Raw genomic sequence first — 26,575 nt, forward strand, 5'->3', positions numbered from 1 at the left:
TTGCTCACAATTCTTTGTTCAGGAGTCCCTAAACAGCTATCTATTTCTAACCAAAAGGCTAAGAATAACCTCAAGTATGCTTTGGCTACAAGGTGATAGATAAGTCATTTCCAATTTTCAGTTGCCATGAGATACAGCTAGCATTATGTCAAAGTCAGTAAGAGAAATCACATTTAATTAAATTTAATATATATTTAGTACCAGCAGATATTGATACTAAAAACATTAGCAAAATTTCAGATCTACAGCAAATAGACATTTTAGATTAAAATTATTCTATAAAATTTTACACATGATGGAGAATAACAAAAACCCCTTTTAAATTTGACTAATGAAAAAGCAGAGCTATATAAAAGTGCATTTTCACTGGCCCACATTATTAAACTACGAGTTTACTTACACTTTATATGCAACAATACATGAGGTTTGAGATTTCCATCTTACAACAAGAAAGAATTATATAGCTAGAATGAGAGATCTTTTTCAATCCTTAGGAAACTAACAGAGTCTATATCAGACAGCTGTTTCACTTTTCTAGGTGTCTTGAGCTAAACACTGATAAATCCAAGGATGTCCTCTGAAGAGAAGTGAATGGATGGAAAAGTAAACTTGTGCTCTACTATCAAAAAGAAAAGAGCTGGAGCTGAAGCTCTAGAAGCTCTTTAATCGTTCTCACACCCTCAGCTTTTCTCTGACACCCATAGATGGTCACCAATGGCAGCAAGTCAAATGTGATTAAATTTGGGGGTGGGGATCACTGTGTACCAATATTCAATTAACATTTACAATATCTACAATGTCATAAAATAAAAGCCACTGCATGAAATCCTAGAGACGGTTCTTTCTTCAATATGTTAAAGGTAATCTCCCAACTTCCTGTCTTTTTACACACATATACTCTACCTGACAAGCTGGATCAAGACCCATTTTTCTTCTGAGGAATTTTTCTACATGTCCAATAGTTGCTTCTCCTGAAACTCGGACAAACTTCTTTTCCAATGGCTACAAAAGTAAACAAACAAACCAATTTCAGATTAAATATACATAAAATGCATAAACCTTAAAGCACATTTTATAGCAAATTCAATAGATTTATGAAAGAAAAATCACTATGAAATTTGAGTTAATTTATCTATCAAACAAGAAAAAAAGAATTTCTGCTTAGCTTCACCTCTCCAAAAAGTATGTCAACAATTTTTTTTAATAGAAAGGCTTACTGATTTGTTTTACTACCTCATCAAGAATAAAACTTAGAGTAAAATTTATTGACAGCAAATACCCAAGATTCAATGTCTAAAACAACCTGGTTTCTTCAACAAGAAAACTTCAGGGAAAAAAAAAACCCAACCAAGGCTGAGGAGGAACTGCTAGACTTAAAAAGATACAAGGCCTATAAATAAGTGATATATCAACCAATTACAATATATGGATCTTATTTGGATCCTGATTTTTAAAAATCTTTAAAACAATTTTCATAAGACAATCTAGGAAAATTAAATAGCATGTGGATATTTAAGGAATTACTGTAAAATTTAAAAATGATAGTATTGGGGACTACCCTGGTGGTCCAGTGGGTAAGACTCTGCACTCCCAATGCAGGGGGCCTGGGTTAGATCCCTGGTCGGGGAACTAGATCCCATATGCACTCCGCTACTAAGAGTTTGCATGCTGCAACTAAAGATCCCATGTGGGACTTCCCTGGTGGCATAGTAGATAAGACTCCATGTTCTCAATGCAGGGGGCCCAGGTTCAGTCCCTGGTCAGGGAACTGGATCCCATATGCATGCTGCAACTAAGAGTTCTAACGCCACAACTAAGGAGCCCACGTGCTGCAACTAAGACCCGGTGTAACCAAATAAATAAATAAATATTAAAAAAAAAAAAAAGATTCCGCATGCCACAACGAAGATCCCACATGCTGCAACTAAGACCCAGCGCAGCCAAAATAAATAATAGATAAATAAATAAATATTTAAAAAGCTGCTTTACACGTTCAGATACAAGTTATAAAAATAAATAAAAATTATAGTATCATTATGTTTTTATAAAATGCCCTTATCTTTTAGAAACAATTATTTACTGATAAAATGATACATAGTGTGGGATTTGCTTCAAGATTATATAAGAGAAGTGTTAAAGGTATAGATGAATTGAGATGGGCCATGATTTTATAATTATTGAAGTTAAGTGATGTATACATGGGCATTCATTTTACTATTCTGTTTACCTTTGTATGAGTCTGAAATTTTCTTTTAAAAGTGGAAAATAAAAAGATTAACGGGGCTTCCCTGGTGGCGCAGTGGTTGAGAGTCTGCCTGCCGATGCAGGGGATATGGGTTCGTGCCCCGGTCCGGGAAGATCCCACGTGCCGTGGAGCAGCTGGGCCTGTGAGCCATGGCTGCTGAGCCTGCGCATCCTGCGCAGCCTGAGGAACCTGTGCTCCGCAACGGGAGAGGCCACAATAGTGAGAGGCCCGCATACTGCAAAAAAAATAAATAACATCTAGACTTATATGGCTGGAATCTGATCCAATGGTCTAAGGTGATAGGTAGAGAGACCATAGGTTTTTTTTTTTTTCAGTACGCGGGCCTCTCACTATTGTGGCCTCTCCCGTTGTGGAACACAGGCTCCGGACGCGCAGGCTCAGCGGCCATGGCTCACGGGCCCAAGTTGCTCCACGGCACGTGGGATCTTCCCGGACCGGGGCATAAACCCGTGTCTCCTGCATCAGCAGGCGGACTCTCAACTACTGCACCACCAGGGAAGCCCTGACCATAGGCTTTTAAAGTAGAAACTAATGCTTACCTAGCCACTCTCTCTCTGAGGCAATTTTAAGGATACTACTATTAATAAAAATGAAAAGCTGGGGTAATAAGAACTAAAAGGGTACCTTTTAGGAAAACGTGAACAATGTTTTTCTAGCACTAGCAGAGAGGGAGCCCAGAATTGCTACCAAGAGGACCCAGGCAGGTTAGGCACACATTTCTTCCATGTAACAGCACTCAGCTCTCTTATCTGTAATTTGGTTTCTTAAGAACTTTCCTAACAATAGATCTATCCCTTATTACCACAGTGCAGCAGATAGCATGTTAAGTGCAGATATTCCAGAGACAGACTGCCTGGGTTTAAACCCTGGTTCTACCATTTTCTAGCTGCAAGTCTTTGGACAAGTTGCTAAACGCTTCTGTGTCTCCATCTCCCCATTTGTATTGTTAAAATAGAGATACTAATAGCACCTACCTCATAGAATTATCATAAGGAAAGTGTGCTAATATATGTAAATAACTATTAATTCCTGGCACATAGTAAGTACTTAGTTATTACTAGTGTATTGATTTATTCTGTTCTTTATGTAAAGGAATCTAATTAGAGAACCTAGTTGTCATCATGGATATTGATATAATCTAGACCAAAATGGCAAAGGCTTGTGTTCTTTTAACGCAGGTTTAAGAATCATCTTGGGGCCTCCCTGGTGGCGCAGTGGTTGAGAGTCCGCCTGCTGATGCAGGGGACACGGGTCCGTGCCCTGGTCCGGGAAGATCCCACATGCCGCGGAGCGGCTGGGCCCGTGAGCCATGGCCGCTGGGCCTGCGCGTCCGGAGCCTGTGCTCCGCAACGGGGGAGGCCACAGCAGTGAGAGGCCCGCATACCGCAAAAAGAAGAAAAAAAAAAAAAAAAAAAAAGAATCATCTTGAAAATCTAAGGCAGTCTTTCTCACTAAGGAGCAGATACAGCAGTGCTCCAGGTGAAGTCTTGATGAAGGTACCGCATTGTAGGTGGCACTGCCTGATTAGCATGAGAATCCCATCATGTGCCTTGAGAAGCTGCTACTCTGGGTAATCTAGCTAGATGCCTGCCTGGCAACCAGTGCATTTCTGAAGGTCAATTTCTGGGGCTTACCATTTCAGTAGTAGGCTTCAGGTATACCAACAGAGGACAATTCAATATTCATCATTTATAGTTCTTGGTAAGCACTTCACCCCCAAGTGTTTACTAAGATTAATCCAACTTAGCTAAACTTATCAATACTGTACTTTTTAGACCACCCAGAACAGAATTATGAGATCTGCCAGTATCTGAAAGAAAAACATTGGCCTTGGCTTTCAAAGTTGGGTTCTCACGTGGTTAACCTTAGTCTTCATACCCTGGGCTCACAAGTTAACAGAATTTTTTTCCGATATAATTCAGATCCAGCTTTTTTAACAATTTGCTTTTGTTTTTTGCCTTTTTTTTTTTTTCTTAAGGCTACAAAGCAGGTTCTCACCTAAATGGTCAACTCATTTTTTTTTCCTGCTGCATCTAATAGCCTCCTACCATCTGCATATAAACAGGAAAGAAAAATTCCACAGAAGAATTTTACTTCTTTGAAATTAAGCACAGCAATCTTCCCCACCATCTATAACACAAAAGGTCAATTTGAGAAGAAAGTTGAAACAATAAGGTAGAATCTATAGGGAGATTTAAGAGACATTCAGTTATTTTCTGACTATAGAAAATGCATACCACTAAAAATATTGGGTCGGCCAAAAAGTTTGGTCGTGTTTTTCCAAGTGAACTTTTTAGCCAACCCAATATCTTTTAAAAAGATGGTAACAACTCATTTTACCTTGAAAATATCCCTACCTCTGTCAACTGAAAATAGTTACCAACCCAGTCGCAAGGTAAATCCCTAGCAACCAGATGGTGAATTTGAAATACCACCAAAAGACACCTTGGAGAAATGACAGATTCTGTGTCTGGGGCAAGAGATGTATGAGTTGAGCATGGAACATCTTGTCATATCAGATAGCAAGGAAGCTGTTATAGACCATGATTATCTATGATAAGACAATTTGAACATCAATAAAGATAATAATTAAAATGGGTTTAAACCACAAATATATTTAAATGCATGAGTTCATATTAAAGTAAAAACAAAACCAAAAATACCTAATTGATTATGACTGGAGCATGTTAATGAACCAACTCATTATTTTGAACCTTGTAAGTCAAGGGAAAGAATCAGCATTTATTCTTTCTTTCCTATATGAATGGTACCACTGGCTAATCAAATAGAAGTTCCTCATTATTGAAGTATTTTAATAAAAGGAGGAGGAATGACAGAATCATTTCCCAAACCCTATTCAGGTAACGGGCTTAGACATTGAGTACCAATTTTTGCTAACAACACAAAGACACAAACAACCAGACATTAATGTGCCTCCAGATGTACAAAAACACCACCACCTATGAAGTATTCTTGGTTCCCTCAAATCAAACCTGTCTGATTAACACTTAAGACTTAACTACTAGTTTACGGGAAAGACAGAAGACAGAAGAACGTGTTAAATCATAGCACAGAGATGCAACATCAAAACCCAATCTGTAGGAAACTATAGCACAAATGACCCAGCTTTGTCAACAATGAATTGCAAGAAAAAAGAAACAGAAAACTTACAGATTTAAAAACCTATCAACCAATTACAATGTGTGAACATTATTTGGATCCTGATTTACGATGTTAACAAAACAAAACAAAACAAAACAAAACACCCACTACGATTGAGATAAAAACTTGTACACTGACTAGATATTTGGTAAGAAACTTATTTTCTTTTTATTCGCCACCTTCAACCTTTTGAAAAATCACAAACTTACAAAGAAGTTACACTAGTAAATGAAGATCCAGATAGCCTTCACCTACTTTACAAATGATTAACATATTGCTATATTTGCTTCATCTCTTCCAATGTATGTAATATGTGTGTATATACGTGTACATTTATTATTTAAGTTACTTGCAGACATTGAGATATTTAACCCCTAAATATACCAGCAGTTATCATCTCAGAATAAAGGGGCTCTCCTCTATAACTACAATATAATTATCAGGAAATTTATAACAGTAATACAATGTAATTATCTAAATGGGTCAAAATTCAAATTTCTCCAGTTGTCCTAATAATGTCCTTTACAAGTTGTTCTTATTTCAATCCAGAATCTAATGAAGGATTACACACTGCATTTTGTTGTCATGTTTCTGTAATCTCCTTTAATCTAGAATAGGTCTGTCACTTTATTTTTATCTTTCTCAACACTGACATTTTGTTACTTTTTTTTGGTATGCTACATGGTCATTAAAAAAAGAGACATCTTTTAAGAGTACTGAAACACTTTACAGATGAAATGGCAAAATGCCAGGGATTTCTTTCAGAACAATATTAGAAAGAAGGGACTTCCCTGGTGGCACAGTGGTTAAGAATCCGCCTGCCAATGCAGGGGACACGGGTTCGAGCCCTGGCCCAGGAAGATCCCACATGCCGTAGAGCAACTAAGCCCGTGTGCCACAACTACTGAGCCTGCGTTCTAGAGCTCGCGTGCCACAACTGCTGAGCCTGCGAGCCACAACTACTGAAGCCCGCGCCCAAAGAGTAGCCCCCACTCGCCGCAACCAGAGAAAGCCCGTGCACAGCAACGAGGACCCAATGCAGCCAAAAATAAAAATAAAAAATAAATAAGTTAAAAAAAAAAAAGAATTCATGCCAATGCAGGGGACACGGGTTCGAACCCTGGTCTGGGAAGGTCCCACATGCCAGGAAGCAAATAAGCCCATGCACCACAACTACTGAGCCTGCACTCTAGAGCCCGCGAGCCACAACTACTGAAGCCCATGCACCTAGAGCCCATGCTCTGCAACAAGAGAAGCAACCTCAATGTGCACCGCAATGAAGAGTAGCCCCTGCTTGCCACAACTAGAGAGAAAGCCCACACGCAGCAAAGAAGACCCACCACAGCCAAAACTAAATAAATAAAAATAAATTAAAAAAAAAAAAAAAAGAAAGAAAGAAGGGATGTGTGGGAATTCCCTGGTGGCCTAGTAGTTAGGATTTGGTGCTTTCACTGCTGTGGCCCGGGTTCAGTCCCTGGCGGGGAAGTGAGATCCCACAAGCTGTGTGGCAAGGCCAAAAAAAAAGGAAAGGAGGGAAGTGGATGGAGGTATAAAAGAAATTACATTGGTCATTAGTTAATTGGCAAAGCTGTGTAATGGATGCACGGAGGTTCTATTCTGTCTACTCTTCAGTGTATTAAAACATTTTCATAATTAAAAGTTAAAGAAAAAATTTTCTGAACTATATTACTGCTTGGCGAAACACTTTTAAATTAAATGTAGCAAACAGACTTTATGATTTTCATGCCATAAGTGTACATGGTGAATAGTTTAACTAGGCATCATCCTAGTCAGACATATTTATTTGAACAATAAATAAAAGACAAGGTATAAAAACAGCTTTTTAAGTAGTAGAGAATACTGAGCTATAATATCAAAAGCTAGAACTCCCTTATAAATACAGAATTAAAAGAAAAATGTTAAGATTGCCCATGTGTTAGCTAAGAAAATATAAAAAATGACTGTTTTAGCAAAGTAAAAATAGTCAAAATACGCAGAAATACGATCATTTGTTTCTAAAACAATATATTCATTACCTCTTATAGACATAAGCCTGCAAATTAACATCAGTATCATTAGTTAACACTGAAAACTTAATGCCTCAAAACTATAAGAACAGTATAATAAACTTCTATAAACCTAGCTTTATCAACTCAAAGCCAATCTTGTTTTAAATATACCCCACCCATTTCCTACTCCAACTGCTTCCTGGCCCCCATTCCCCAGTTTTGTTTTGAAGCAGACCCCAGACACATCATTTCATTTGTAAATACTTCAGTATGTATCTCTAAAAAATAAGAACTCTTTTTAAGAACATAATACCACTATCATACTTTAAAATTCCTTGATATCAGAAAATAGACAGTAAATGTACAAATTTCACCATCTCAATTTTCTTACCTAGTAGAAAATGATTTTATTGTTTTTAGGGTTGTTATTACAGAGAGAATAAAAATAAAACAAAGATTTCACACACAAAATATAATAACCAGTGATGGACTCAAGCTAAAATTCTAATTTATGCATATATTATTTTTATCAGATATATTTTTGTACTCTCAAATGTATACACTAAATATACTACAAATAATGCTTCTATTCGAAGTTTCTATTGGATCTTGGCTTGTTTTTTAAAATTTAACAGATTTATTGAGATATAATTCACATATAATTAAATTCACCATTTTAAAGTAGACAACCCAATGGTTTTTAGTACATCTATAAAGTTGTGCAACTATCACCATTATCTAATTTCAGAACATTTTCATCACCCAAAAAGAAAATCTTACCAATTAGTAATCACTCCCAATTTCCCCTCTCCCCCAAGCCTCTGGCAACCACTAATCTACTTCCTTTCTCTATGCTTTTGCCTATATTGGACATTTCATATAAATGGCATCATATGACATGGTCTTTGGGTGCCTGGATTCTTTCACTTAACATGTCTTCAAGGTTCATACAGGTTGTAGCATGTATCAATATTTCATTCCTTTTTATTGCCAAATACTATTCCATTGTATGGATATATCATATTTGGTGTACCCATTCATCAGTTGATGGACATTTGGGTTACTTACAATTTGGGACTATCACCTCATAAATTTCTTAGTTTATTTTCAAATCCAATCCAAATAAACGCCATACACTGATGTCCCTTGAGTCTCTTTTAATCAGTATGTTCTATCTACATGTTCCCTCTTTACGTCTTTCCCTTTTATTTGCTGAAGAAACAGAACTGTTTGTCCTGCAGTTTTCCACTGTCTAGATTTGGCTTATTATATATTCTTACAGAGTAATTTAAAAAGTTCCTGTGTCCCCTGGATTTCCTGTCAATTAGTAATCTAGGGGTATGATCAGCTTCACATTTCTTTTGGCAAGAACACTTCATAGGTGGTAGTGTCATATTTTTTTGATGTATGAGGATCAGAACTACATAAATATTCTAAGCACATATGTGCTTTCATGGAAGCAATAGGCTAATATTTTAATTTTAGTTCTTTCTTCATGAGATTTTTATACTCTGTTGGCTTGTCTGGCTACTACAGGTCACTGGACAGGTGTCTTCAGTGAACTCTAGGAGCATATGACTCTATACTTGTCCCATATAGAAACTTATATGCTACTTTCCCACCCAGCACACTATGAAAGGACTTCCTAAAGTTAATCACCATAAGTTTGGTATTTTACAACTTAGAAGAGGTAAAAAGTTACCAAACCTAACACTGCATTCCCTCCATCACAATGATCTCTGGGAAAAACCTATAATATACTTCATCCAGAAAAGTACTCATTTATTCCTATGCTTCAATTCATGTCCCCTAAGCCATTATAGTCACAAAACAAAACACTATGCCCAACCAGGTATAATTCACCCATATTTTATTTTAAATTTTTTATTAGGTGTTCTTTTTTTTAAAATTTATTTTCATTTATTTATTTTTTGAACTTATTTATTTTATGTATTTATTTTTTTGGCTGCGCTGGGTCTTCATTGCTGTGCACGGGCTTTCTCTAGTTGCGGCTAGCGGGGGCTACTCTTGGTTGCAGTGTGCGGGCTTCTCATTGCGGTGGCTTCTCTTGTTGCGGAGCATGGGCTCTAGGCGCGTGGGCTTCAGTAGTTGTGGCTCACGGGCTCTAGAATGCAGGCTCAGTAGTTGTGGCACATGGGCTTAGTTGCTCCACGGCATATGGGATCTTCCCAGACCAGGGCTCGAACCTGTGTCCCCTGCATTGGCAGGCGGATTCTTAACCACTGCGCCACCAGGGAAACCTCACCCATATTTTAGTATAGACTTTGACAAAGTCACTGAAAATCTAAGCAGATCAAAGTCAACTATTTCCTTATATATTTATAATCCCAAGTAACTATAGGCCTGATTTACCCCTTTTAAAAAAGTCACCTTTTCCTGAGTGACTCATACTATAGGAGCAACACTGTGTACAACGGCCCCTGTGATACTGAAGCCTTTAAGACAACTCTGAGCTTAAGTATGTTACAAAAGAGTTCATTCTTACCTTTAAAGTTTCAGTAAATGATTGAAGTAACAAGTTGGGGCAGGCTAACTTCAACCAAAGATGTTACATGCAAATGAAATTTTAAGCTCATATTTAACTCTAAATGCCAAATATGCAAAAAATGCTTTGAAACATTTTTTTAATCACCGAATTAACACAGCATTTGGTTTCAGTTTTAAAAATTACTCACTTATTTTTTCCTTAGACCACTGTTCTGAATTAATAACAAATCCCTACTTAATAACTCTTTTCTCATAAACCTATTATAAGAGAGCATTACTGAATGTACTTCATATTTCAACAAGTTTTATTTATAGAACAAATTTTATAGACTGTAATTGAAGGCAGTCTCCATGTGATTGCTAATCTTAAATTTGTGTGCTACAGGGTACTCTTGTAAAGTAAATGAAAAATAAAATACCTTAAAATGTCCCGTGCCTTCATTAGCACTGAAAAACGAAAGCAAAATTAATCAGTTTTGAACTATATGTTTAATTATATAACACAGAAAAATAACATAAATACACATATTTGAGGAACATCAACTTAATTTTAAAACACGGTCACCTAACCCTTTATGAAATAAACAAATGTAGTTAATTGTCATATCTGCCACCTAGTGGTAAGGCAAAGGCAGTTTTATACAGTATTTTACATTGCTTTGTATATTTACTTCCAGGAGTTAAAAGTATACTCTTAATATTTATATTTCCCCCACATGTAGCATTCTAACATTTTCTAGCTTAAAGTAAAACTTCTTTTTTTTCTGTCATAATTAATGTGTTTTTTTCTTGATAGCAACGTTTACAAGATAGAGTCCTTACAAGAAAGCTGCTACATTTCCTGTTGTTTTACTTGTAACATAATCACCTGGGCATGATTTACTCAGTTTGCTTTTCCCCTAAAAGTACAAAGAGATTTCTTGATTAAATCCATTACTTTTATATCATGAGGAGACAAGGAACAAACTTTTTTTGACCATCTACTATGCACCAGGCATTATATTAGGTCTTCATATATTATGCATGTTTTTCATTCAGTTCTCACAGTAACCCTTTAAGTCAGGCATTAGAATCACCATTCTACAGATAAGGAAAATTAAGCTCAGAGAGGCGGAATAACTTGCTTAAGGTCACACAGCTAGTAAGTAATAAAGCTGGGTTTCAAACGCGGGTGTACATATCAAAGCCCACATTCTTTGTTTTTTTCGGCCATGCTGCACTGGATCTTAGTTCCCCTGACCGGAGATTGAACCTGGGCCAGGGCAGTGAAAGAGTTGAGTCCTAACCACTGGACCGCCAGGGAATTCCCAAAGCTCACATTCTTTCTTCCCTATCATGTTGTGAAGACTAGGCAATATCACGATTGCATCACCTAGAGTATTCTTATAATACAAATATAGAGAAATATATTAATATACAATATAGATAGTATAAATATCTATTTATAGAATGTTACATTGACAAACATAAAACATAATTTATGTATACACATTATATATAGATGTAAATCTAAGATTATAATATCTTAAGAGTTACAAAATAAAATATCCTCGGGAATTCCCTGGTGGTCCAGTGGTTAGGACTCCGTGCTTTCACTGCCGAGGACGCAAGTCGATCCCTGGTTGGGGAACTAAGATCCTGCAAGCTGCGCAGCCAAAATAAATAAATAAATAAAATATCTTTTCCATTATAAGAATTATCTCTATAGAATCCATGATTTATGGGCATCTGGCTTCTGCTTGAATACCTAAAGAGATAGCTTCTTAACTTACAAGTCGGTTCATTCCATTTGTGGGCAACTTTGTTAGATATTGCTTGCTTGCACTGAATCAAATATGTTTCTCCCTGTAACTTATACCTATTGGTCCTAGTTTTGCCTTTTGGTACTCTTGTGAATTAGATTCAATCTTTCTGCTACTACACATGACATGGTTTTCACACCTTTTACTATTCTGATTACACCGCAATTTACTAACATCTCTCTTAAAATGTAGTGCCTAGAGCTGAACATAACACCCCAGTTGGATAACATAGCATACAGTGGGATAGCACCTCCCTGGTTTACTAAACACCACTGAGTTTAAGACTGCATTAAATTTTTGCCATGTCTTCTCTCATACACTTATTTCATGTGAGTCCATTTTCTTTACCTGGCCGATGTTGTACCCATTACAGCACCACAGACTACTTTAACCTTTATTTCTGAATGACCCTGCCTTATTTCAATATTCATATACTGATAATAGTTTAGACATGTTAGGAATACCATATGTTGATTCTTATAACCATCCTGTGAGTTGGTATTATAATCCCCAATTTAGAAATATGGAAACTGATGATCAGAGAAGTTAAGCTACATCCTAGGGGTTACATACCTTGAGTTACACTCTTCAAAGTCTATGCTCTTTCTATATACACTATACTGCCTAAGGTTATTTCTTTTTATAATCTTCTACTTTACACATAGAAACTGAAGAACAAAAAGGAGAAGTACTGTACAAGACTATCTTAAGATCACAAAACATGCATACCAAATTTAGGGGAGCGGGGAATCTCATATTCATTCCAGTGGTTGAAAAATCACTTCCACGGGCTGAACCTACCTCAGGATTTTTGCTAATCCAATTCAAGCAGGGTCACCAGCTGGACCAAATTTGCCCTTGTACTTGTTAAAACTCACCTGCCATTTGTCCTGCCATGAAAGAGCTTCCTATGGGTTACCCTCAGTAGCCTGACTTCAGTGGTAACGCCAAGCTTTTCAATGTAGTAAACATGTGGGGATTTAACTCTGAGGACTGGCAACTTTTTCAAAAGGACTCTTTGCCACATTGGAAGCTTTCTTCCCCATAACCATTTGAAAACAGATAAAAGACTATTTTATGATGTAGACAGACTACTCATCATAATCATCAACATATAAGGTTCAATTCTCTTGTTTTACAGATAGGGAAGCTGAAGCTCTGAGAAGTTAAAAATATAAGTTCCATGAGGGCAAGGGCCATGGCTGACTTATTCCAATTACATTCCCAGCAGCTAGCAGAGTGCTGTGCTGGTACACAGCAGGACCTTAATAAACATCTTATGAATAAACAGAAAGCGACTAGCTCAATTTCACAAAGCTATATAACAAAGGAGCTAGGACTTATATAGATCTTCTTATTCCAAGTGAGGGCTCTTTTTTTCTACAGCAGGGAATGTGTTAACAATGTAACAACTCCAGTAAGTGGTAATGACTGCTTTGACCACAGACAGTACTCAAGTCTCACTCATTAGGAAAGCCTGCCATGATTAAGTATTGATGTCTCCTTTGGACAGACAGAGGTAATGTAGCACACCTGTCACATATTTGCCATCTTTGCATTACTGCCACTTTTCAAAAAAGGTATAAAAAAAACTGTCAGTTCCAACTGTGCGTTAGTGGAAAAGGTTACATTTCCCGAAAATATTTTTTTTAGAAATATAAATTCCTTTCAATTTTCAAATTTTAATTAACTAGACTTATTAAAAATCGAGTTACATGGTAAACAGTCAAATACAATGAAAAGTAAGACTTTTTCCAATTCTATACTCATACACTCCAGTGCCCTTTTCTAGAAGCAACTGCTATCAACATTTTCTTATATGTCCTTTCAGGAATGGTCTGTGCCTGTGGGGAAAAATATATATATATATATATGTATATATGCCCACCACCCGCTTTTAAAAAAAAACATAAAGAGTACATGCTATATATTCTCTTCCACATCTTGCTTTTTTCACTTGAGAAAGTGAATTTTGGCAATAGCTCCATATTAGCACATGCATTACTAGCACATGTTCATTGCTATATACCATTATTTTACCAGTTCCCTTTTGGACATTTAGGTTGGAACACATTCTTTAATAACAGAAATTGCTGGTTTAAAGTCTGGTATTACATGATTTCTTCTCTTTCTTCTAAAGAGATCTTTATTTCATTATCATCAACCACTACTACATGGGCTCTGTGGAGGCATAAGAAAGGTTTCTCACCTCTCAGGGATCCTTAATATCAGTTGAGAACACAGGATGAATACATAAAGAGATAAATACAACATAATACAAGCTAGATACTAAATAAATAATACAGGCAACCTAGAGTTATAAGGAGGAAGTGACTGGGAAGTCAAATAGTCATCAGTGACATAAAATGGAAGATCTAGATCTTCCAAGAAAGGCATTTTAGTTTATCCTGCAAACTATGGAATTATTTTGAAAACTACAGTTTGATACAGGCCAACTCTATGATGACAGTCGGCCTAACAATATTGCAGGATAATGGAGTACACCATATGCTACAGTGTTTGAAAGAAGCAATTTTTATTACTTAGGGAGATATCCAACTACTTTGGAAAATAATTTGGCAAAACCAAGTAAAGCTGAAGACGAACATATCCCAAGACACAGCAAATCTACACTCTTAGAGAAATATCTCATATATATATATAAGGAGATACGTAAAAAATGCTTAAAGCAACAGTGTTTATAATAGCAAAAAAATTGGAAACAAAGTGTTCCACAGTACAAGAAAAGATAAATTATGGTATATTTATTTTAAGGGAATACCAGGCAATGGTGAAAATGAGTGAACTAGTTATACATTTTAGCATGGATGAATCACACAATGCTGAGTGAGAAAAGCAAGTTAGAAAACATGGTATGATACCATTTAAAGTTTTTAAGTGGCCAAAAACAATTCTACATATTGTTTAGAAATAGATACACATGTGGCAAACACATAAAAACAATGCATGGGAATGACAATCATTACTTTTAGGAGAACAGTTATTAACCTCTAAGGGAAGGGGGGAATGAACAGGAAGAGGTGGCCAAGTGCCTCCTGCCATATTAGCATGGTTTATTTCAAAAGCCAGATGATGGAGATACAAGTGGTTATTTTACTACTCTTTAGTACCTTTTTCTAAGTCTTAAATATTTCAGAATTATTTTTTAAAAGGGTATCAGAAAAACTCGATATGACCTTAGTTCAGGATGATTTTGTAACTGTTGGGACTTAAAAAATTCTTTATTTTAAAGTTTAGGGTAGAGGTTTAGGGTTACTCACCCAATAAACTCTAGTAATAAAGACATGTCAAGTTCAGGTGGAATACGAAACACTGATTCTAAGACTTTCTTAGATCTTCCTTTGCTCGAAGGGACTGGCTGTGGAACAGCTATTTGATAGGCAAACAAAAAAGTTAAGTTAGAATATAAATATCATAAACTGAGATCTTTGGAAAATAATTACAGAAATTTAACTATGTTGACTATTTAAAAGATCACAAAGCACTCACTCTCCCTTTTTAAAATAATATCAGTTAATCTGTCAAAGCCAGTGAAATTAGTGACAAGCCTGGGGAGCACTCCACAATGGAAGGCAGACATGTATGGCTGGTTTATCAGGGCCACAGAAAGAGCTCAGCATAATAGCAACAATAGCTATAGGTAGCCCTTAATAAGCACTACTATGTGCCAGGGCTCAGGGCTCATGCTTAGCACTTTACATGCACCATCTCATTTAGCCCTTATTATAACTGCATGACATAGGTACTAATGCTTTTTTCTTTTAAATTTTATTGGAGTATAGTTGATTTACAATTTTGTGTACTTTAACTGTAAAGAAAATGAGATTACAGTTTAATGAGATTAGGCAATTTGCCTAAAGTCACTCACATAGTAAGTGGAAGAATGAAGATTTAAACCCAAATCTAACTTCCATACCGTGACATTACCATCATCATAAAAACTAATATTTGAGCAGTTACTATGTTCCAGGCACTGTTTTAAGTGCTTTGTATTACTCAACGTATCCTTACAATTTATAAAGTGTTATGATTATCCCTGCTTTATAGAAGAGGAAACTGAGACATTGAAGTAATTTGCCAAAGTCATACACCTAGTAAGGTGGCAGAGCTAGGATCACACTCAATATAGCTCCAGAGCCTGTACTCTTTAATCCTGATAAATAATTAAATTGGATTACAGTAAATCATGACCTTCAAAATCCTTCTCTCTCTTTGATCATAAAATAACCAGCTATCACCAAAAAGAACCTCAAAGGAAGTAAATTTTATTAAGTTAGTATTCTTTAATCTATAAATACATTATGGTATACACCCAAACTTACCAGGTTTAGGTACTTCTAGACCTCTTTCTTTATAGAAATCATGCATTTGCTTTTTTTCTCCTAAAAAATGATAAAACACAGACTAAATTACACTTAAAATGTAACTAGCAGAGTCAGAGAGATTCTGGGATTCACAACTATGTAATAAAATAAACTTACTTTCCTCTAGATTGATCACTAATTTGTACACTATGTCTTGTAACTGTCGGTCCAACCTAATAAAAGGAAAGGATGGAGAATACCTCAGAATTCAGAAAAATGCATTTGGTACAGAGTGAATGATGCTCTTTGTAAGTAACTGTTTTCTCTTAGGGGTGACTATCTTCTTTCTCAGAGCTGAGTTACTTTTAAGGTAGCACTCATGGTTCTCATCTGAGAGAAACTCAAGTAATTGTATGTGGTCATAATTACAAGTAATTATAGACTCTTGAACTATTTGCTAAATTGCTCCATGTGAACTGGTCTTATTCCCTTAATAAGAATGCAAGCTTCAGGGCAGAGACTGTATTTTGAAAATCTGTGTATCATCTGCAAAACACTCTTCTATGAAGGTAGTAAAAACATAATAGTATTTGCTAAACAAATGAAAGGAGGTCACCTTTAGTGTTTTTCTTCCCTTAGGAAACTGAGCATGAACTGAAAATTTAATAAGCCACAATGACCTATGACAGACAGGCTTTTCTAAAGAGGCCAGTTATTTCAGGTATTAGTTTTAAAAATAGAATTCTAGATACACAGAAAAGGATAAGCCTAAACTAGCCTCATCAACTTGACTGATGAAATTAAAATCTTCAAGAAAAGAGATCTGTGCCTTTTTTTTTTTTTTAAAGTTCCCAGTGGATATCACAGTGCCTGGTACACAGTAAGTGCTCTCTATATGTATTTCTTTAAAGAATATGTATTTCCCTTTCTCATCATTTTGAGATAGGTCAAGAATTTACTAACAACTACACAATTTCAAGCTTTCAGAAAAAGTATACCTAAAATATAAATTTTACTTATATATTCTTACCTTATGTTGTAAAGAGGCTGTGTCTGATGTACTACTATGTTGCATTTTGGACACCTGTTGCTATAGTAAAAGTGTCTTACAATGCAGCTTTTACAAACTGTTGGGAAAAAAATGTTGAAATTAGGATACTTTCAAGACATTTCAAAACTTGAACATATTATTTGGAAATATGATGAACTATATGCTTACATGTATGAAGACATTCTGTAATGGTAGTTGCATCTATTAAGTAACCTTTGCAAATGGAACACAAGATGTATGGGGTCAGCTCAGAGAGATTTATCAGGCGCTGCAAATGCAATGGAAATAGTTTTAAAATACAAGTCCTTGCCTTTTCAAATTCTTAAGCGATAATCCCCAAATTATATGATCAACAATGTGTCGCTTACTTTGCAACATGGAAACATGTTACATTACCTCCAACCCTTCAAACACTCTCATCAAAGTTACAATAACACAATATAAACCAATGTTCCGAAATATCTCATTCTTTTGGAGATACTGTATATTGCCAGATGAGGGGCATCTTACTATACGAATTATTGCGAAATGGACTAACTTTCCAGATACTGGTGTTTAATATTAATTCTGAGTGGCTAGGTATATTGTCTAACTTTATGAAGTATGCGCTGCCCCATTAAAAAAAAAATCTCCCCATTAGAGACTGACTAGGTGGGGAAGGGTTTCCCATCCTCTTAACACCCTGTAGAAATGGACCGTAAGCTCCTGGAGGGCAGCAGGCCGGTACCCTTGGAGCCTACATCCCTGGCACGCAGTAGCTTCAATAATGAGTGAGTCGGACCCAGAGAGCTTAAGGGACTGCAGGAACGTTACAATATGAGTCGGCAGGGAACCGGGCCAGGACAGAAGGCCGGTCCGCGCCACAAGCAGGCAGCGCAAGGAGAGGTGAGGGTCCGTGCAAGTGCCAAAGGCTTCAGCGGCGAGCGGGGAACCCGGCCCTAACTGAGGAGGCCCGGCGTGGTCAAACAGGGGCTATCAATACCTCCTCCTCGTCCTCGGAGTCCGGCCGGCCCCCCTCCAGCCTCAGCGAGAAGTGGCTCATCTCTTCCTCCTCTTCCTCTTCTTCTTCCTCCTCCAGGTCCTCATCCTCTTCCAACTCCTCGTCCTCGATCTCGAAGCGGCCCCTCAAGCGGCCCAGGCTGCGCTCCGGCTCCAGCTCAGGGGGCCGGGAGCCCGAGCAGCCGGGAGCCCCCGCCTCGGGCAGTGGCGGCTGGCCCTCCTCACCCGCTGCGGGCGCCGGGGTAAGGGCAGGCGGGGAGACGGGAGGCGGGGGCGGCATGGCTGCGGCTCCCTCGGCCTTGGCAGCGCCCGCGGTGCCTGCCGTTATCACAGGGACCCCCTCCATGCCAGGGGTAGAGACCAGGCGAGGCGAGACCGAGACCAGGTGGCTCGATAGCGCGGGAGTTCCGCCCGCCTGCCTGAGCTGACAGTGCGCAGGCGTGGGAGGCCTGCAAGGCCAGCTGGGAAATGTGGTTCACCACCCGCACCTAAGCTGGGGCGTAGGAGGAGCCGCTCAGGTATATGGGGCGGGGCTTGCAGGCCGCATCTTAGAGGAATCTCACCCATTTTTTTTCCTTTGAAAGGCTGTCGCTCTCTGCACTGCCTTCTGAAAACGACGGAATTGATACCTTTTAGACAACAATATTCTGTTTGCACTGACTGATGCACAGAGAACTGAAATAGGTGCTATAACCATGCTGCATTACGAATAATAATGATTTCAATTTGAGTACCAATTATGCGTTTCTTCCATGTAAGATTATTTCCGTTAGGAAGTATTTAGTTTCTACTTTGAAATATGTACGTTTATTTATTTGGAGGAATTAACGCTTGTATTAACACAGGGTGGAAATTTAATCAAAATTTGAAGGCCATCTATTATTCCCCATCACATAAAGGAAAGTCAATTATATTTAATTCAACAAACACTTATTAAGAGTCTGCTGTAGGGACTTCCCTGGTGACACAGTGGTTAAGAATCCGCCTGCCAATGCAGGGCACACGGGTTCCAGCCCTGGTCCGGGAGTATCCCACATGCCGCAGAGCAACCAAGCCCATGTGCCACAACTACTGAGCCTGCGCTCTAGAGCCCGAGAGCCACAACTACTGAAGCCCGCGCGCCTAGAGCCCGTGGTCTGCAACAAGAGAAGCCACCGCAATGAGAAGCCCACGCACCACAACGTAAGGGTAACCCTGGCTCGCCGCAACTAGAGAAAGCCCGCGCGCAGCAACGAAGACCCAACACAGCCAAAACTAAATTTAAAAAAAAAACCAAACCTAAGAGTTACCATATAGGGAATTCCTTGGCCGTTCAGTGGTTAGGATTCCACGCTTCCACTGCAGGGGGCACAGGTTCAATCCCTGGTTGGGGAACTAAGATCCCGCATGCATGCCAAAAAATAAAGTTACCGTATAACCTAGCAATTCCACTCCTAGGTATATACTCAAGAGAAATGAAAATATATGTCCCCACAACGCCTCTTACATGAGTGTTCATAGCAGCATAATTCACAGTAGCAAAAAGCATTCCTATATCCATCAAGATAATGGATAAATAAAATGTTGCATATCCATTCAGTGGGATATTATTTAGCCACAAAATGAAATAAAGTACTGTTACATGCTTCAGCACGGATGAACTTTGAAAACGTTAAGCTAAGTGAAAGGAGTCAGTCATAAAGGGCCACATATTGTATGGCTTTGTTTATATGAAATGTCCAGAAGAGGCAAATCCATAGAGACGGAAAATAGTGATTGCCTATGACTGACGTGATGGGAGTAAATGGGGCGTGTATTTTTAATGGGTACAGGGTTTCTTCTGGGGGTGATGAAAAGCATGAAAATTTCATGTGATGATGGCTGCAAAAAAACATTGGATTGTATACTATAAATGTGTGAATTGTATGGTATGTGAATTATACTCAATAAAGATAGTTAAAAGTGAGAGTAAAATGGCAAATATGAAAATAGTACATTATGATTGCATTGAACTTTTTCTTCAAAATTATGCTCAAAAAAGAGGTCATAAAAATTGTGTAATAGAAATAATTCCCGAATTTAAAAAATGTCTGTCACATAAGATGACACTGGACCAAAGAAACAGAGACTAAATAAGACTAAGCACAGTTTTTCTAACATGGTTTCGTGAACCCACAGATATATGTTTGGTACACATCATCATGTGTTAAGGAATGTTAGATAGCCCCTTCCTGTTCTTAAAAAATAAATAAAATAGTTAAAGGGGGTTTTGTGTGTGTGTGTGCTAATGAAATGTCTCCAACTGATAGTTCTGAGATCCAAATATTTTAAAGTGTATAAGGAAGAGTCTTGTCATTTGGGGTGGGCGTGTGGATACATTGGTAGACACAATGTTGGTTTAGCTTAATTTAGATGCTCTGCAAGATACTTAGATACTCGGCAAGATAAAGCAACCCATGGCTTCTTGGTTGAGACTACTATCAGAAGGGCCCACTGAGGAAAGAAAAGGAGCCAGTCTGTGGTAAACCACTGCAACATAGTTAAGTAAAGCAACAATCTCCTTAAGATCACTTTGGGTACAGATAGGTAGAGAACACTTTAACCAACAGCTGAAAGTGAATACTTTTGCATATCCTGTATAAGTCATCCAAGCAGCAGTTTCTCAGGTTTGGGAGTTTGTTTTCACTTCATTTTCCCCTTGTAAGAAGATATGCTGTTGTTCCACTGGAAAATATTGGAATTCTGAGGAAAAACCTCTACCAGGGGAGTCAGAAAAGACTTGAAGAGCTGATAGCCTCTTTTCAGACATGGCTTTGGCCAAGTCCTATGCTTGTAAATGGCAGAAGAGCTTGCACTTTGGAGCATAGTGGTCCATGCCCTGCAGGATATTCAGGCAGGAGGGGACAAAGCATCAGTCAGCCACACACCCCAGTAAGGATGGGCTCCCACAGAAGAGCCAGGTCAGGGCTCCAGCATTGTAGGAGAAGTGGGTCATGCTTATCTCACTCCATGAAGAACAGAGTATCTAGACAGAGAGAAAGACAGTTTGATGCAAGTACCGAGTCTGCAGGCCAGCAACATTGGCTTTGGATATAGACATCTGCTGGGCATAGTAAACAGGGCATGCTCTTTCATAAGTCAGGGCCTGTCACAGACCCAGGCACAGGAGCTGGAGAAGTGGGGAAATGGTCACTCCTTTATAAGATAAAAATGTGCAAGTTATTTAAATTCCCTCACGATGGGTGAGATCACCCCTTCTCTTTATTATGAAGGGCTGCGTTGGCATGGATGAAGATCAGTGGCTGCCTGATGTCTGCTGCCTGTTCCACAAGTCACACCATGTCCTATTAATAGACCAAGCAACACAATCTACAATAAACACAAGTTATTGAAAACTTAGAGTATTTACTAGAGGAGGCAGCAATAGCACCTGGAAAGACGTTGAGGAAACCAAATAGTGGACCTGAGAGCACTAAATAGGAAACCAACACCCTAGAACAGAGATTGGCAAATTTTTTTTTTCTGGAAAGGTCCATATGTAGTAAATATGTTTGGCTTTGTGGGTCATACAGTCTCTGTTGCAACCCCTCAACTCTGCTGCTGTAGCACAGAAGCAGCCATAGATAATGCATAAACAAAGAATTCCGTGTGCCAATAAAACTTGATTTATAAAAACAGGCAGGTTTGGAATTCCCTGGTAGTCCACTGGTTAGGACTCCATGCCCTCACCCCGGGGGTGTGGGTTCAATCTCTGATCAGGGAACTAAGGTCCCACAAGCCGTGTGGCGCAGCCAAAAAAAAAAAAAAAAAAAAAAAAGGCACGTTTGCTGACTCCTGCTGTAGAACAACTAACATCCTAGAATTAGGTGTGGACTCCCACACCAGCTGATAAGCTAACCTATGGAGAGAGAAGATATAATAGGAGCAAACTGTATGAAAATGGAGGTTGGGGGAAGTGCTGCCTAGGTAAAGTGGGTAGCAGATGAATGGGAGATGAGATTTGAGAGAGGCTTCAGATTAAGCAGGAGCCTGGGGACCAAGGGAAAGAATTTGTATATTATTATAACTGGGGTGAGAAGGCACTGAAGGGTTATAGGCATGTAAAATTTTAAATAAAATTACATTTCAAAAAATCACTCTAGCTATTGGGTGAAAAGAGGGGATGTGGTAGGCTGAAACAAAGCCCCCAGGAGGATATCCACATTGAATCCCTGGAACCTGTGAATGTTACCTATTTGAAAAAAGGATCTTTGCAGATGCAATTAAAATCTTGAGATGAGGATCTAACCCTGGATTATCCAGGTGGGCCCTAAATACAATGACACGTGTTCTCATAAGGAAAGGCAGAGGGAGATTTGAGACAGACAGAAGAGGAAAAGAAGCAGACACACAGATAAGGTGATGTGAAGACAGAGGTAGAGATTGGAGTAGTGTGGTCACATGTCAAGGAACATCAAGGAATGCCAGTAAATACCAGAAGCTAGACGAATCAGGTTTCAATTCACACCCCGCCACACACACAGAACCTCCAGAGGGAACGCGGCCTTGAAAACACCTTAATTTCTGGCATCCAGAACCGTGAGAGAATAAATTTCTGTTGTTTAAAGCCACCAAGTTTGAGATAATTTGGGTTTTATTGGCCATGCCACGCAGCTTGTGGGATCTTAGTTCTCTGACCAGGGATCAAACACGGGGCCACGGCAGTGAGAGAGCCAGGTCCTAACCACTGGACCACCAAGGAATTCCCCTGTGATAATTTGTTATAGCAGCCTCAGGAAACTAATACAGAGAGTAAGAAAAGAAGTAAAGAGATCCTTTAGGAGCCTCCTGCAATAATCCAGATGACAGTTGCTAATTAATGGTCTGGTCTAGGGTGATGGCAGTGAAGAGGGAAATATATTGCCAAAATAGAGATCTATTTCAAACTAGGACTTGGAGAAGATTGGATATGGGTTAATGAGTACTGGCTTGAGAAACCTGGATGACGGCAATGCCAATTACCGAGACAGGGAGGGAGCAAGTGTGGAGTTCAGTTTTGGATACACTGGGTTTAAAATGCTGGATAATCATCAAGAGGAAATATAGAACAAAGTATTAGAGATACAGGAGAGAGGTATGGGCTAGAGATAAAAATTGGATAGTCCTTGATATTTAAATCCCATGGAAATCAGTGAGATAACGTAAGGGGAACATCACAGAGAGCGAACAGGGTCCTGAAGAACATCAATGTTTAAAAGCCAGATAGATCCAGCAATTACACTTGGGGGTATATACCCAAAATAACTGAAAGTAGGATCTCGAAGAGACTTTTGTACACCCATATTCGTAGCAGTGTTATTCACCAAAACCAAAAGGTGGGAACAACCCAAGTGTCCTTTGATAGATGATGGATAAAGAAAATGTAGTATGTATATATACAATGGAGCATTATGCAGCCTCAAAAAGGAAGGAATGCTTTTTAAACATTGCTTCAATATGCTTATGCTACAACATGGATAAACCCTGAGAACATTATGCTAAGTGAAATAGCTAGATGCAAAAGGACAAATATTATATGATTCCAATAATATGAGGTATCTAGAGTAGTCAAATTCCTAGACACAGGAAGTAGAAGGGTGGCTTCCAGGGGCTGGGGAGGAGGGACTAATGGGGAACTATCATTTAATTGTTACGGAGTTTCATTTTGGGAAGATGAAAAAAGTCATGGAGATGGTTGCACAACAATACGAATGAACTAAATGCCACTGTACTGTACACTGAAAAATAGTTAAAATGGGGGTTGCCCTGGTGGCGCAGTGGTTGAGTCCGCCTGCCGGTGCAGGGGACGCGGGTTTGTGCCCCGGGTCCAGGAAGATCCCACATGCTGCGGAGAGGTTGGGCCCGTGAGCCATGGCCGCTGAGCCTGTGCGTCGGGAGCCTGTGCTCCCCAATGGGAGAGGCCACAACAGTGAGAGGCCCGGGTACTGAAAAAAAAAAAAAAAAAGTTAAAATGGTAGATTTCATGTTATGCACATTACCACAATTTTTTTTAAAGTAATACATTCTCACTGTGAAGAATTAAAATAACACAGAAGTGTATAAAGTAAAATACAGAAGTCTTTCCCCATGATCATCCTCTAAAGTCCATCCATAAGTGGACTTTAACACACTTATGTTTCTAGGGTACCTGGTATCACACTGTCATATTCTTCAGTGGACATCCTTGTATGTGCATATCAGATAAGTATTTCCATAATTCTAGAGGTGGAATTGGTGGGTCAGAAGGTCGAAATATTTTACATTTTGGTCACACATTGAAATGGACAAGTTTTTATTTTATTTTAAGCCAGGGTATACAATGAAAGGTAAGAATGTAGTGAAAATAGGCCCTTTTATTGCTGGTGGCAGTTTAAATAGTACAACCTTAAAGAAAGCAATTTATTAACATTTATCAGGAGACTTGAAAATGCTCACACCTTTTACCTTATAGCAATTCCACTCGGGCTTCTTTACCCCAAGGAAATAAATAAATGAATATGTAATATTTAGCATTGTTTATAATAGCCAAAATTTGGGCATAACAAATATTCTTCAATAAGGGAATGATTAAATATGTCATGAAAAAATTATAACTATCTCCTTGTTCAAATATTCCTCAGTCATTAAAAATGATGGTTATGAAGACTCTAATAACATGATTAAAATATGTATAATTACAATTGGGTAAGAAGAAATAGTAACAAAATGATATCAATGGTTATGTTAGAGTATTGGGATTAATGTGGTTTTTCTTTGTCATTCTTGCTTTCTATTTTTGTAGAAAAAAATGATATTTGTTTAAAGATTAGAAAATAGATAGAAATTATCAAAGGAAAGGAAGTCCTAGGTAGAAACAATTTCTTCATGGAAATAGATATGTTGATGCTAAACTTCAAATGGAAAAACAAACATGCAAGACTAACCAGGAAAACACTAGGAATGGACAATCTCTACAAATATTAAACACATTATAAAACCTTTCTAATGAAAACATTGTGGGAAATTCCCTGGTGGTCCGTTGGTTAGGACTCTTCGCTTTCACTGCTAAGGGTTCGGGTTCAGTCCCTGGTCAGGGAACTAAGATTCCACAAGCCGCGAGGTGCGGCCCAAAACAAACAAACAAACAAATGAAAAACCCCACAAAAACATCATGTGTACTACTGTATGAATAACTAGATAAACCAGAAATAGAATAGAAAATCCAGAAATAGATGGCAGTACATATAGAACTTCAGTATATGATAAAAGTGGCATCTCAAATCACTGGGGCAAAGACAGACTTTTTCATAAAGGTCCTTAGGAAAATTGGTTAGCCTTTTTGCAAGGAAAGAGTTAAAATAGCAGGTCTCGTGTATACCTTCCTATCTTCCAGGGAACCTAGAACCACAAGTGATCTTTCATAAACCTCTTGGAATATGCCCCTCAGAATGTTCTTTTATATCAGTGATTGATGATTTGCTGTGTACACTTGGAGCAATGGACCATGCTGTCCCAGCTTGTCAGATTGCTTTGCACAAGCATCAAGATTGATGATTTGCATGCAACTGATTTCATTGCTGGGGTCCAGCGTTGCCATGGCTGGCCGTGTAGCAGGATGTGCCTCCCATATGACCAGCTGCCCTGCACAAAAGACTCAGATTCTAAAACACAAACAAGATTCCTTGGGGAGACATATACCACATATGCCTGTAGTTTGATGCGAGAGAGAGAGAGAGAGAGAGAGAGAGAGAGAGAGAGAGAGAGAGAGCATGTCCTGTGCAGTCCTGGATGGAAAAGATGCAGAAGCCTGAATTTATTCTCTGGACTCTGCCAATATACATCTTTTTTCTGCTGCTTTTGTTCTGCATACTTTGCTGTCATAAACCTTAGCCTTGAGTATAACCTGCAATTGAATATTGTGTATATCTTTTGTGAATTGCCGAACTTGAAGAGGTTGTGGGACTTCTGAAACACTTTTGAAAAAGATAAGGTTAGATCCATACCTCACACCATATACAAGATTCAGTCTCAGATTGATTAGAGAGCTAATTGGAAACTATATAGGCTTTAGAGAAAAAACATGGGTGAGTTCCTCTTTAACTTGGATGAAAGAAAAGGATTTCTATCTAGATTTAAAATCCAGCTGAAATAAAATAAAGATTGATGAGTATGACTTCATTTAAAAAAAACTTCTGCATGGCTCCCCAAACATAAACAGTATCAAAAGACAATGGACAAACTGGGAGAAAATATTTGCAACACTTACTTGGATAAAGAACTAATATACCTAATAGATTTTTAAAAACTTAAAAATTAGAGAAAAAAAGATAAAACTTCATTCCCCAAAGTAATAAAAAAAAACCCAGCTCCCCAAATATAGAAAGATGTTCAAACTCTCTAATGATAAGAGAAAACATAAATTAAAATGACACTGAGATTACTGGGTTCTGGTCAGGATATTAAGAACTTTATTTACT

General features: G+C 38.2%; 1 protein-coding gene across 1 annotated transcript in view; it reads right to left on the minus strand.

The window, feature by feature from the left end:
* The window catches only part of PCGF6 (polycomb group ring finger 6), a 28,298-nt gene extending 9,591 nt beyond the window's left edge, over positions 1-18,707 (minus strand). The window contains exons 1-8 of the mRNA XM_082608617.1: positions 18,106-18,707; positions 17,292-17,391; positions 17,103-17,199; positions 16,250-16,305; positions 16,091-16,150; positions 15,029-15,137; positions 10,365-10,392; positions 904-1,002 (exon numbers count right to left, since the gene is read on the minus strand). Of these exons, the coding sequence (XP_082464743.1) occupies positions 904-1,002; positions 10,365-10,392; positions 15,029-15,137; positions 16,091-16,150; positions 16,250-16,305; positions 17,103-17,199; positions 17,292-17,391; positions 18,106-18,468 (912 nt within the window). The 5' untranslated portion in view covers positions 18,469-18,707. The remainder of the gene's footprint in view (positions 1-903; positions 1,003-10,364; positions 10,393-15,028; positions 15,138-16,090; positions 16,151-16,249; positions 16,306-17,102; positions 17,200-17,291; positions 17,392-18,105) is intronic.
* Between the last annotated feature and the right edge of the window lie 7,868 nt (positions 18,708-26,575).

This window comes from Mesoplodon mirus (genome assembly GCF_964341445.2).
Source record: "Mesoplodon mirus genome assembly, chromosome: 2".
Taxonomy (NCBI): Eukaryota; Metazoa; Chordata; class Mammalia; order Artiodactyla; family Ziphiidae; genus Mesoplodon; species Mesoplodon mirus.